Raw genomic sequence first — 12,865 nt, 5'->3', positions numbered from 1 at the left:
TCACCGACAGAGCCTAACTTGGAATCATACGAGCAGTGCAGTTCCCAGCTCTATTTCAGCAATTCACGGGAACTCCAGCAGGACGGTGCCGACACGCATCTCTCCCCTAAATTACTCGATAGCCAACAGACTGCCCTGATCTCTTGCTCCCCTCGTCCCTGCCTCAAGATGGGGTTCAAGGCCTGCATGGCCCCGGCCCCACCCAGCCCCCAGTATCAGTCAGTGTCCAGGGTGCTACTGCTCCTTGGACCTGGAACATTCCACCGTCTTTGCTTTCACTTCGCTCCCACCCTCTGCTTCCCTCGGCTGCCTCCTTGCTCTTTGTCTCAGCTCTCAGGCACCGCCTTCCCAGGCGCCCCAGGGCGAGACACACTGGGAGCATGGTCAATCACTCCACTTTCTTAGTTCTAAGATGACTGCTGGGACAACTGTTACATCAACAGCCTGAGATGGGGACAAATTATAAAATGAACCATGTCAGTTGTAAATATACATCCATATTTTACACAGAAATGTTAATGTTGAAAATAAAAGGAATAAAGTTTTAGTCTATTACTTTAGTTTCCTTCTTCCTTTTCCAATATCTACTTTCATTTCAAGGCAGAGATATTATACTATTCAACTTTGATCACGCTATTTTAGAAAAATGGCTTAAAACATACTTGTCTGGACAGATGCCAATGTTCACTGAAAATGCTAAGTGGCTTATAGTTGACAAATTTTAAGACAGTCTTAGTTCACAGAAAAGGAGTCTATTTAAAGAGAAGAAAGATTTTCAGCAGCAAGGTGACTGGACAGCTTTCGTCTCACCTGACGCCAACAGTTCTTATGAGAACAGTGCACTGAATAATCTACCAGACATGACAGAGATGCCACCATGATGCCCAGTTCTTTAATCAAAGTGTCATTAGGACTTTGTAAATGGCTGGTGTGTGTGTATGTGTGTGTGTGTCCGCACATAGAAACAATCTGAGTACAATAGGGTGAAAAGAGCAAGCGAGAAAAATGCTGGCATAGTGGAAGAAACAGAAAACTCTACACATTTCACATTATAATAACTGCCCTTGTAGGAAGATGGCATGAAACAGAGATCCAGGGCTTTGTGACTGCGATTCCACACGTGGCCCCATCTCTGTAACCACATTGACCACCTCTCTGAGAACCGATCTTCATCTGCTTTCATGGAGAGGACAGCACTCAAACTCTTCCCATGGGTCAGCACGCAGATAGCCAACGGCTACTCGGGCCATGAAGGAAGCCCACACTACGATTCCAGTATAAATGCAGGAAAAAACTGCCTACCTTTCGGCAGCGCGGATTGGGACAACTGAACCTCTTCACGTCACTGTCCAGCAGAGCAGGAAAGCTACAGGAGGGGCACCTAGAGTCAAACAGCAAAGGGACGTTACTCAGAATAGTCAAGCCTCGCCATTCATCCTGGGATGGAGTTTTCAGCTGGCCGGCCATACCTCTTTTACTCCTTACTTTTCATTAATACATGGACTGTTGCAGGCAGGCTCTCCTGTGTGCTGGCTCCTACCAGGAAGTGCAGGTGCCATTCAGGATCCTGCTTCAATGCACACTATTCAATAAACATACCCTTCTGAGAACTCCTCACACATGTCACTTTCCCTCCATCCCAATGCACAATGTTTGTACCTACAGGCCAGATGATCAAGGGGCACCAAGGGAGGTAGGCAACAATTTGAACTGTACATTTTCCCATTAATACAATTATTCTTTTATTTCCCAAGAAAAAAAATCCCAGAAAACCTGGAAGATATAGGCGTTAACGGAATTTTCATTGTCTGATCAAAGTGCTCAGGCAGCCTTCCTAACGGGGACAGAGTTGACAGATGACACCCTTTGACTAAGAACTCACCTGACCAGCTCATCGGCATAGGCGGCGGCGACTTCCTCTTCGGCTTTCCGCTCGTAGTACCTGTACAGGATGGTCTGCGGAAGCACCTTCTCCAGCTCACTGGTCGGGAATGAGCACGTGCAGCTGCCTTCCATGCAGCTGAGCTCTGCCTAGAATGAGGTTAGGGACAAAGAGGACAGCAACAAGTTCAACCAAGTTGTCAGAAAAAGGAAAAGCCTCAGTGGTTAAATGTGTCTCTCAGTGGGAAGCAAATGAATCATGGTTAAGAACACAGGCTTTATGGTGGTAAAGACCTCTCTGTGCTCTTTCTGGAGGAACCACACTCACAACAAGGAAACCAAGAAACAAAAGCACACAGTCTGCCTTTGACACCACCAAGACCTCCATCAGCCCGAAACACAATACATGATGATGGAAAGCGGAAAGGGAAGGTAAATGACTCAGCAGACCTGAGGAGGACGGTCACAGCTCAGTGTCGGGAGATCATGTGAGCAGCAGGCAGGTCCCTCTATGGCCCCTGGAATGGCTGGAGGTCGGGACCTCTTGGAAGGCAGAATGAGTGGTGGGAGGAGAGGGGACTGACAGGAATATAAACTAAAAACTGGGGGACTGTTTGAAAAGCCTCCAGCTCCCACCTGCTTCAGATGAGTCAGGTACCCAAGGCTCTTCTAGGTGGGCAGAGCACATTCTCTGGAACACCTGGACTCCATCTTCAGAGCCACACCACTGCACTCTGACCCCTTCGGCCACTCTTGTCCATTTGTAAGGACCCCTGGGATCACACTGGGCCTACCTGGACAATCCTGGACAACCTCCCTATTTTAAGGTCATCTGATTAGCAACCTTAATTCTCCTTTGCCATGTAAGGCGGCATATCCACAGGTCCTAGGGATCAGGAGGGGGACATCTTTGGGAGGGGGCATTCTTATGCCAATCACAACCTCTCTGCTCATAATTGTTACTCGGTCCTTGACTAAACTACAATGCAGGATAATTGATGTCGAGTGATCTGATTATTGGTCAGGCATTTATGAAAAGCAATTGTGGTTTTTTTAAAGTGTTCATCAAAACAAAACAAACTTTGCATACTATGTTATGCTGGTATCAAGAGAAGCTAACTTTGGGAAAAAAATATGATCTTGTATAAAATAGTTGATTTTAATATGACTATAAAATCCTTTAAAACATTTGTGAAAAAGTACTAATTTGCACTCTCATTCAAACAGGCTGCAAGATTCTTTTTTGATTTCATCCTTCGTTTTTCTTAGAAGCAAGAAGCTGCGGGAGGCAGCAGGCATGCCTGAGACATAGAAGGATGGGGACACAGAGGAATTTTACCAATCCCTGAAAAGAAATCTGTTGTTGTGCTTGCAACCAACACAATTGCACAAACCAGGGACTGCCTGGGAACCACACACACTGGATGTCTTAGTGGAGTTCCGGCTCCCTCCAGAAGGCACTCCCATGAGGCATTTATACCGGTCTATACACGTGGTCTCCTCAGACTCTGTGAACGTTTCCTACCTGCGGGTGTATTCCACAGGTCTCTTACCTTTCCAGATCCAAAGACGGCCTCCTGCGCGTATCTGATGAGACACTCTTTGCAGAACAAGTGAGCATCTGCACACTGCGTCAGCTCCTCGAATGGGAATTCCCCGTAGCAGCAGCGGCACTCAATCAGCTGGCCATCCTGCAGAAATACACGTGACAGCCCCAGTCAGTGGAGGGCGACAGGCTTCCTACTGCCTGCTCCCAGGGGGCGAAAAGCAACCCCAGAATCCATGAAACAACATGGAGCTGCTTCCCTCTGCATATATCTAGGTTGATATGCCACTGTACAAACATTAATACATAGCTAAAGACGGTGTGTTTCATTTTTTTTTTTGGTATTTTTTGGGGGGTCGTCCTTTGTATAAAGTTATCATATTCATGAATTCCACAGTACCAGCAGAACTATACCATCTGCAATCAGATTATACTGCTGACATGCTAAGAGTCGGGGACAAGTGGCATGAGGGATGTTATCTAAAAAGCTTTAAAAGTTGGATTCTGCTCTTTTTGTAGTAAGACAGGTGTAAGAAGGTCACGGCCCAGCCCAAGCTTTATCTCAAGGGACTACTGAGCTAAATAACGCTGCAATCTCAGGCGCCATGAGTCCCGGGAAACGTACTCTTCTTCTTAATGGCAGAGATTGGTCCAGTCACTAGTCCATCCCTACCATGTAAGAAAAGGCCTCTGCATAAGGACGGCAGATAGGACGAGGCCTGTCTGGCCCTGGGGTTATACGTATCTCTTCCTCCTAACTCTGTGTAAGTGATATCCGAGTCCTAAGTTTTCCTCTAAGAGTTTGTCTAATGGATGCCAGGCAGCATTCCTTAACAGGAACACTTATCATCTTCTCTTGAATTCTCATCCAGTCTGGCATTAAAACTGACTATTATGTTTCAAGCGTCTGTCACCTGGCCGAACCACAGCAGATCAACAGGAGGCTAACCGGGAACCCATGTGGCATCAAAAAGCAAAGGAAATGTGATGAGAGACAATAGCCCACAAAAAAATGCCAGAATAAATGAATATGGTGAGTTTTCAAACTACCTTTTGATATTGTTCTTCATTCATCTGCAGAGCAAGCAAAAAATCTTCATGCTGAGGAACAAAAACACCAGACATGCAGATACAAATTTAGTAAAGATGCTGCACACCATCTAGAATTTATTTCCATAAACATAAAAGAACTCTATTATTATTAAGTCATCTCTTCAGTTACATAGCTTAGCAGTTTAAAAATTATTTATTGAACTTTGACCCTCAAAACCACCTTTTCAATACTCTGACAAAATGGGAAGTGTGCACCAAGTGCTCTGCTGCATCTCGATGACGGTGGCCATCTCCAGAAGCACTTGTCACTGGTTGCAAGCTGCTCAATTAGGCACTTATTTTTTTTTTAAACAGAACACCATTGTTACTTGAAAAAAAACGACAGAAAAACTGTGATTATTCAAGATTATGTATTTGGCAAGACACTTTCTCAAAACTGAATAAAGTGATTATGGCTAACGATAAAATTCTGGCTCTCAAGCAGAAATCAAAATTTTGGAGGTCTTGATCCATCTGTCACAGAGTTACTTGATCACCTATTATGTTACATTAGGTGACACTGCCTTTTTAAAAAAAACATGAGTGCATGGTGGTGAAGAAAATAACGATTATCGGGTACACTTTGGCGCCACTGGACTGCTTCACGCTAAGGTACCGTTGCTTTTGTTCTGTCAGTACAAATTCAACATGGTGAAAACATATCTTATCATGAAGAGAGCTAAATAACTTCCCGAACCCCCAAAGAGTCTAAGGGAAGCCAGGGGTCCGAGGGTCATACTTTCAGAACTGCTGGTCTAGAAAATACATATTAAACAACCAATATATTCTGGTTGGCTTGCAAATTTGATAGTCTATTGGGAAGAATTAAAGAGCTAAATGGACTCTCTGGCTTTTCTCTGCCACCAGAGACTGAGGGAGGTCAGATATGTGTGCTAAGCTCCAATTAAAATTCTCTAACATAAACCTGATTTACAAACCTGCTGACCTTAGTATCATTACAAAACCCAGTTTTGTTTTCCCTCTTAAAAACTCTATAGTTTATTCAAGTTAATCGCTCAAAAGAAATGGCAAATCTTAAAAGACAGTTTCATACTAAGCCATAACCGCGTACCAGAATCCCAGAAACCCATGCTAAGCACGTCTCCCTACCTCTGCCATCTCTTTGATTTTCTGTTCATAGAACTCCTGCTCTTGCTGCACAGCTGGAAGGAGGGCATGCCGGTCATAGGACCTACAATGTCGCCGCTTATTTTCCAGAAAGAACATCCTCTTTTCTATTTTTATGTCACCTAGAAGGTACATAACAATGCAAAATCATGCAGACAACTGTTTGCTAGGTATCCAGGCCAGGCACTCATCTGCGGCCCACGCCCCACCTACTTTCTAGCGGCATATTTTGTTCTTCCTAGAACACACTCCACCATTTGGGAACAACAATGGGCTCATACCATCCCTAACCTGCCGTGCACTTCTGACTTTCGCATCTTTATCCTGTTATGCTCCAACTGGAAGGTCTCTTCTATCCAGTCGGTATTGGGCTGTGTGACTGTAACACAGGTCACTGTCCATTCCACTGAGGACAGGTGGTTTACAGTGTGGGGTTAAATAGGGCTGCTGAACATATGTCTACAATTCAGTCGAGCAGACACCAAGGAATGAAATTGCTGGATTGGCTTTGGAAAATAGGCCAGTTTTCTAGTGTGGTTGTTCCAATTTACACTCTCTCTCCCCCAGCAATGCACGTGAGTCCCTGTCATTCCACATGTTCATCAATACCCGGTGTCATCGTTTTCTAATTTTAGCCGTTTTAGTAGGTGCACGTGTTTATGTTTTTAAACTTTGTATTTTGAGGATTTCAAATAGAAAAGCTGAAAGGTTAATACCTAGATTCATAATAAATAACTTAGAATAAAAATAAATGATAAACATCAGATCATGTAATTGGTCTGTTCAGGTTTCTATTTCTTCTTTGATTTGTTAATTTACATTTTCTAGAAAATGGTCTACTCCGTCTAGATTTCCTATTACTCACAAAAGTCGTTCTTTGTACATTTCTTTTGATTTTACAAATATTTACTATATTTGGATCCTGATACATTTTATTTTTTTCTTGTTCTTTCTCACTAGTTTTTAAAAATTAAAACTTTTTATTATTTAGAAAACTAGTTTTTCATTCTTTAGTTTCAATCAATCTACTTGTGTATGTTTCTGCCCCTGTGGGTTTTAATCACTGTAGCTATGCAATTAAGTCTTGAAATCAGGTAGACTGATTTCCCCTACTTTATCCTTTTAAAAAATTATTTTAGCTATTATACTACCTTGCCTTTCCATATACATTTTAGATTCGGCTTGCCTGTATTTACCAAAAAATCTTGCTGGGATTTTGATAGGAATTATATTAAGCCTGTACATACACACCTTGGAAGTATTTCCGGTTGGGTTCCAGACCATGGCAATAAAGCGAAGAGTGCCATAAAGTCACACAACCTTTTTGGGACTCCAGTGCATGTAAAAATTACATTTACTTTATACCGTAGTCTATTTAAGGTGTGTAATAGTATTGCGTCTAAAAAAATGGACACATCTTAATTAAAAAATACCTTATTGCTCAAAAATACTAACTACCACCTGAGCCTTCGGCAAGCCAAAATCTTTTTGCTGGTGGAGGGGTCTTGCCTTGATGTTGATGAGAACACATTATTTGCAAAGTGCAATAAAATGAAGCACAATAAAATTAGGCCTGCCTATGTATAATGTGGGAGGACTGACATCTTTACTATATTGTCTTCCAATCCATGAACACAGTATGTATCTCCATTTATATTTATCTTGAGTTTTCCTCAGTGTTTTGTAGTTTTCATCATATAAGCCCTGTTCGTATTTTAATAGATTTACACTTAAGTATTTAATTTTGGGGGGAACTACTGTAAATGGTACACTTTTTAATTTTGGTTTCCACATGCTCATTGCCAGTATATAGAAATGCAATTGGTTTTTCTAGGTTGATCTTATATCTGCAACCATACTGAACGCATTTATTAGTTCTAGGAGTTTGGGGTAGATTCCTTGGCATTTTCTATGCAGACTATCATATCATCTGCCTATGGGGACAGTTTTACTTCTTCCTTTCTGATCTGTACCTTTATTCTCCTTCTTTATTGTGGGGGCTTGGGCCTTCAGTACCATGAGGAATGGCAGGGAAGAGAAGACATCCTTTCCTTGCCCGATCACAGGGGAATAGGGTTCACATTAAGTCTGAGGTTAGCCATGAGTTTTCTTGTAGCTGTTATCAAGCTGAGAAAGCACGAATCCTAATTTTCTGGGCATTTTAATCATGAATAGGTGTTCAATACCTTTTCTGCATCAACTGATGTGGTCATGTGATGTTTCTTTAGTTTAACATGACAGATTGAACTGACTGGTTTCCAAAAACTGAACCAGGCTTGCATTCCCGGAATACACTCCATTTGGTCCCAGTGTATGTTTTAAAAAATATTTTTATATATTTCTATAAATATACTTTATATATTTAAATACATATTTATAAGTTCTATTTGCTAATATTTTGTTAAGGATTTCTGCATCTATATTTATGAATAATGTTGGTCTATAACTTTATTTTTTGTACTATCTCTGGTTTTGTTATCCGAGTAACACTGGCTTTATAAAATGAGTCAGGAAGTGTTTCCTACTCTTCTATTTTCTGGAAGAGATTGTGTGTGTAGAATTGGTGTTGATTCTTCTAATAATGTCGGGAAGAATTTTCCTGTGAAACCAACTGGGGCTAGAGATGTCTTTGTTGGAAGATTTAAAATTATGAATTCCACTTCCTTTATAGCTATATATAGGGCTATTCAAATTATCTGTTTTATATGGGTAAGTTTTGGTAGTCTGTATTTTTTGAGTAATTGGTCCTTTTCATCTAAGTTGTCAAATTTACATGTGAAAGTTATTCACATTATTCTTTTTTGGATGTCTGTAGGGTCTATAGTGATATCTCCCATAAAAAGTGATCACTCCTGATATTGGTCATTTGTGTCTCCTCTTTTTTTTTTTCTTGGTTAGCGCTGCTAAAGGTGGTATGTTGCATACTACTGAAGCTCAGTTTACATCCCAATTCTAACCAGACTCTTCATAAGAGGCTTATGGTCAGCTCATGAGGACCATAAAAAGGGCAGTCTCTTTCAGCGAGGCACTGTATAGCACAAAGAGCAGTGACTAGATGGAAAACAACCTGAAAAGGTGAAGGGATTCCTGCAACAGGTGAAGGATCCTTAGCCTATGTGCTTATAAACTGCTGAGAAGAAAGGTTAAGTGTATCTATAAGTCACAAATATTAAACTACTAATGTATGTCAAGTGTATTTTCTAATTTCTAGTGTCCTTAAAGATGATCTAATAAGTGTAGTATAAGAATCAGAATCCAAAATTAAAGGGATACACCTGAAACAATGGGCTGGAACTGAGATGACATTAATAGGGAAAAATGTCAGATGAAGCAAAACTGAGAGAGCTTTGTGACTTAAAAGCAAGGTAGGTGAAAAGACCGAGGCTGAATGTGAGCCAAAGGTGGGACCTATTTTGATTTTCAAAAGCCATGATGGTCTTGGGCTACGCGGGCTTAAACACAGAATCTAGACCTCAGCCGCTGTCTCTACACAGTAGACCTCACTTGAGTCCCTGGTCCAGCCCAGCGCACCCAAACTCTCCAAGAGATACCGACATGCTAGAGAAGGGCACACAGAAGCAAATCAGAATGACAAAGCAGCGACAGACAGACTCCAAGTGTTTGCAGAGGTAAGAACTACACCATGGCAGGAAATGTCAGGAAGGTAACTTCTGGCTTGGTATAAAAGAACTTTCTAAAAGAGACAGCTGACCAACAATGGAGTGGATCACTTCATCAAGCAGAACTTTCCTTTCTCTGCCACTTACAGTCAGAACAGGCATGGAATGGCTACATATTTGGGATTCCTAGTCTAAAATGTGGATAAATTTAGCTGAGTGAAAAACCACTTACACGCTATCCCCACTTTCTCACCCTGCCAAAGACCTGTGAGAATGCCATGTCAGGAGGGCACTGCTCCACGGACTAGCTTGGGGACCTGAGGAGTCAGAGCCTAGGGCATTTCTTTTAGGTCCCGAAGAGTTCATATATTCAAATACTTTCCAACTCTATAGCTATCTCATGGAGATTCCATTCAGTCACACCTGAAATCAAGTTATGTAATTAAATACAGATATAACAGAAAAATGAAAAGGAAATGGAAATATTCCTTCTTGAGGCAATCTATAGGAAAATTAGTGGACTCTTCTTGGACACAGTAACTCAGATGAAATTTGTTGCAAAATTCAACAAGTTTACCTTTTGGGGGGATCAGACCTGAAGCAACCTCTTCGAAGAGCTTTCAGCAGTTACTTCATCAATAAGAATAACAGAATTTTAAATAAACAGTGGCTACTTAAGAGCTGCTTGTTTTTTTTTCCTGTGAGAAGCCACTCTCAGGGGGTGTAAGTGACCCCCTCGGCAGTAAGCAATCAATCTCACTGGTCTAGACAGTTTTTACTAGTGATAAAACTAATTCTCGTCAAATATCCAAGACCATTTTTTTCCGAAACTTAAGAGTGTCCCCAAACTCTTCCATGTACAAATTCTCTGACATTTCGCTACGTTTTCCTGTCACAGTGTATCCTAAGCAGAAAGAAGGAAGAAGACAACTGTAGCAACTTTCTAAAACTCTCCTCGGACTGGCCAGGAGACACTCCCTAAGCAGCTGTACCACGACATCCCTCATAGGCTGTGCAGGAAGGGGACAGTTCTGCATATAAGCTTCACAGTCAGTGACACTCACAGTTTGCCATTACCTTGTTCAAATTTGAAATCTATGTAAGAATACTGATTCATTTCTTTTCTCTTTTTTCTTTTTCCACTGGTTTCTGGCGATAGCTCTTGCCATTTTTTAATGGCATCAGAAAAGGCCTAAAAATTGAGAAAGAGAAAAAGGTTAGCACTATAGATGGGACAGAAGAATATGTGAAACGCAGGCAATGCCCAAATCTCATTTTGACTCAGTTTCAGCTCTCTCTCCTGCCCACCTTACAGAAATAGTTAGTGGCCAAATAAATAGGTAGCATTTCATTTTTTTTTTTCTCTTTCATAAACTGCTACGATGGCAGAACCAAAATGCTGACAAATTCAAGGGCGACATAACAGAAACTGCTCAAACTGTCCCTGAGTAAGTACAGGTTAAATCATGTAACAAATGGCCAGCGAGCTGCATTTCACAGGCCATCTTACATGGTGTCCCTCAGGTGAACATGCCCCTTCCACTTGCCCCCAGTCTTCGCTGCTTTCACCTATAACTACCCCTTCTTTGTACTGCACGCCGGAGCGCAAAATTCTCCTGCCATACCTGTAGCTTCTCCCTGTTTTAGATCTTTCCAATAGACATTTAAGTGTGCTCAAGTCTTTGTCATCTTAAAAAAGAAAACCCTTCCTCCTTCGGCATCCTTCCCCTTTGTTACTGGCCCCTCTTTGTAGCCAAATTTACCAAAGGAGCGAGCCACACATTGTTTTATCACCTCACCTCCTACGAGCTTTGCAACTCCCTCCAATCTGGCATCGAACCCACCATGCCACTTGCTAGTCTACTTCATAACACAGGGCCAAGTCTAACACCTGCGTCTCAGCCCTCACCTTGACGTCTCAGAGGTATTAATAACGCAGACCAATGTACCGCTGTCCTGGCTTCCTGCTTCCTGCCTCCTCCCTGCGCTGCCCCTCCTCCGCCATCCTCTCTGCTCTGTCCCTAGATGCTGCAAGTCCTTGGGGCAGCCTCGGCTCTCGTCACCCTCTAGGGTACCTCGTCCAGGCTGGTAAGGTTTCCTCCCATATACTGATGACCCTAAATCCATTCTCCTGTCTGTATTTCCCACTTTTGCTGCCCACTCAACCACCCAGCGAATAATTTATATTTGGCTGTCTCACGGACCCCACGCGGCATGTTGGGAATCCAACGTCTCCCACACTGAATTCACGATCCTTTCCCTTCAGATCGGCTCTCTTACAGTGTCCTCATCCCAGGAAATGGAACCATTGTCTTCCACGCCCCCTTCCTGAACTCCAACTTAAATAATACTCAGGTTTGTGGTTAAATGTCACTTGGTCAGGGAGGCCCTCCTGGAGCCTCTTAGTCTACTTTATGTCCTACTACACTCTTTCAAAGCACCTTGTATTTTTCTTTCAAAATACTTATCAGCTGTAATTATATATGTTCTGTTTGATACTGTTGCATCTCCGCCACTGGACTGGGAGCCTCTGGAGGGCAGGGATGCACCAGTGCTCAGGGTGTATCCTCAGCCACCTGCACAGTTCATATTTAACACCTGATTTGCTGAACAAAAGATTATAGGGCCCTGTACATGTTATAAGAATGTTGCTAATAAATCACATTCTGACCCACTTATCTTAGAGAAACACCTGTGTATCTCTGTGGTAGGACAGCAAAACAAAAGGCCTTAGTTACAGACGAGAGAAGGATCACTCCTCACCCTAACCCACCTCCAAGCCCTTCTTTTTCAAGCTCTTCAGTTGGGGGATTATAAGGCATTTGCTATACACACTGCCCATGAGCTAAATAAGCCCGACACCTGGACCTTCCTACTCCGTATCTCATTCGATTCTCACAATGATCTCCTGAGGGAGGTATTAGTTCTTTTACAGAGTGAAGCAAGGCTTAGAGAGAAGAAACTTGTCCCATCATACCTTCATTAACGCTAGGATCTGAACTCAGTGAAACCCCACCAAGAGCTGGCCAACAACGACACTCATCCTGCTACCTTTCTACCTCCACCGATGACGCCCTCCATGGCTGCAGGACTGCTTCCTTTGCTTCTTGTTTCTTTTTCCTGGAGTTCTCATGACTCCAAGGGTTCCCTACAAACCCTTAGATACTAATCTTAAAGTCACTCATGTTTGTACTCAGCTGCAGGATTACTAATTGATTTTTACTCAGCTTTACCCCCAAATAAATACTCCACCGTGAACCAGGACCATTTGTAAAAATTCAGGGGAGGTGGCAGGACAGGCATCACAATTTGCATTTTATAAACAAGGCAGACGTCATTTACCAGCAACCAATGAAACCGGAATGTGAACGCAGAGCTCAAACTCGTAGTCCACTAAGTTTTCAACCACATTGCACTGGCATAAAACACAGAGGCTTCTGACTGCAATGAGCTTTACCTTGTCCCATTTAAATAATGTTTCTAGTTCGCAGAAAATAAAAATCCACACACAGGAACACAAACTGGTACTTGCCAGGGAACTGTTTCTTAAAACAAAATGTTGTCTACAAATTTAAAGGAGCCTATAAAATCTTACTTA

General features: G+C 42.3%; 1 protein-coding gene across 1 annotated transcript in view; it reads right to left on the bottom strand.

The window, feature by feature from the left end:
• The window catches only part of RNF216 (ring finger protein 216), a 118,124-nt gene that overhangs the window by 76,415 nt on the left and 28,844 nt on the right, over window positions 1-12,865 (bottom strand). Inside the window, 6 exon segments of the mRNA XM_039878562.1 lie at window positions 1,303-1,381; window positions 1,883-2,031; window positions 3,435-3,572; window positions 4,478-4,528; window positions 5,630-5,769; window positions 10,345-10,459. Coding sequence (XP_039734496.1) covers window positions 1,303-1,381; window positions 1,883-2,031; window positions 3,435-3,572; window positions 4,478-4,528; window positions 5,630-5,769; window positions 10,345-10,459 — 672 coding nt within the window.

The sequence above is a fragment of the Pteropus medius genome, unplaced genomic scaffold (assembly GCF_902729225.1).
Source record: "Pteropus medius unplaced genomic scaffold, Ma_sr-lr_union100, whole genome shotgun sequence".
NCBI lineage: Eukaryota > Metazoa > Chordata > Mammalia > Chiroptera > Pteropodidae > Pteropus > Pteropus medius.
The sequence above is the reverse complement of the archived record's forward strand: the minus strand, read 5'-3'. Positions and strand labels throughout refer to the sequence as shown.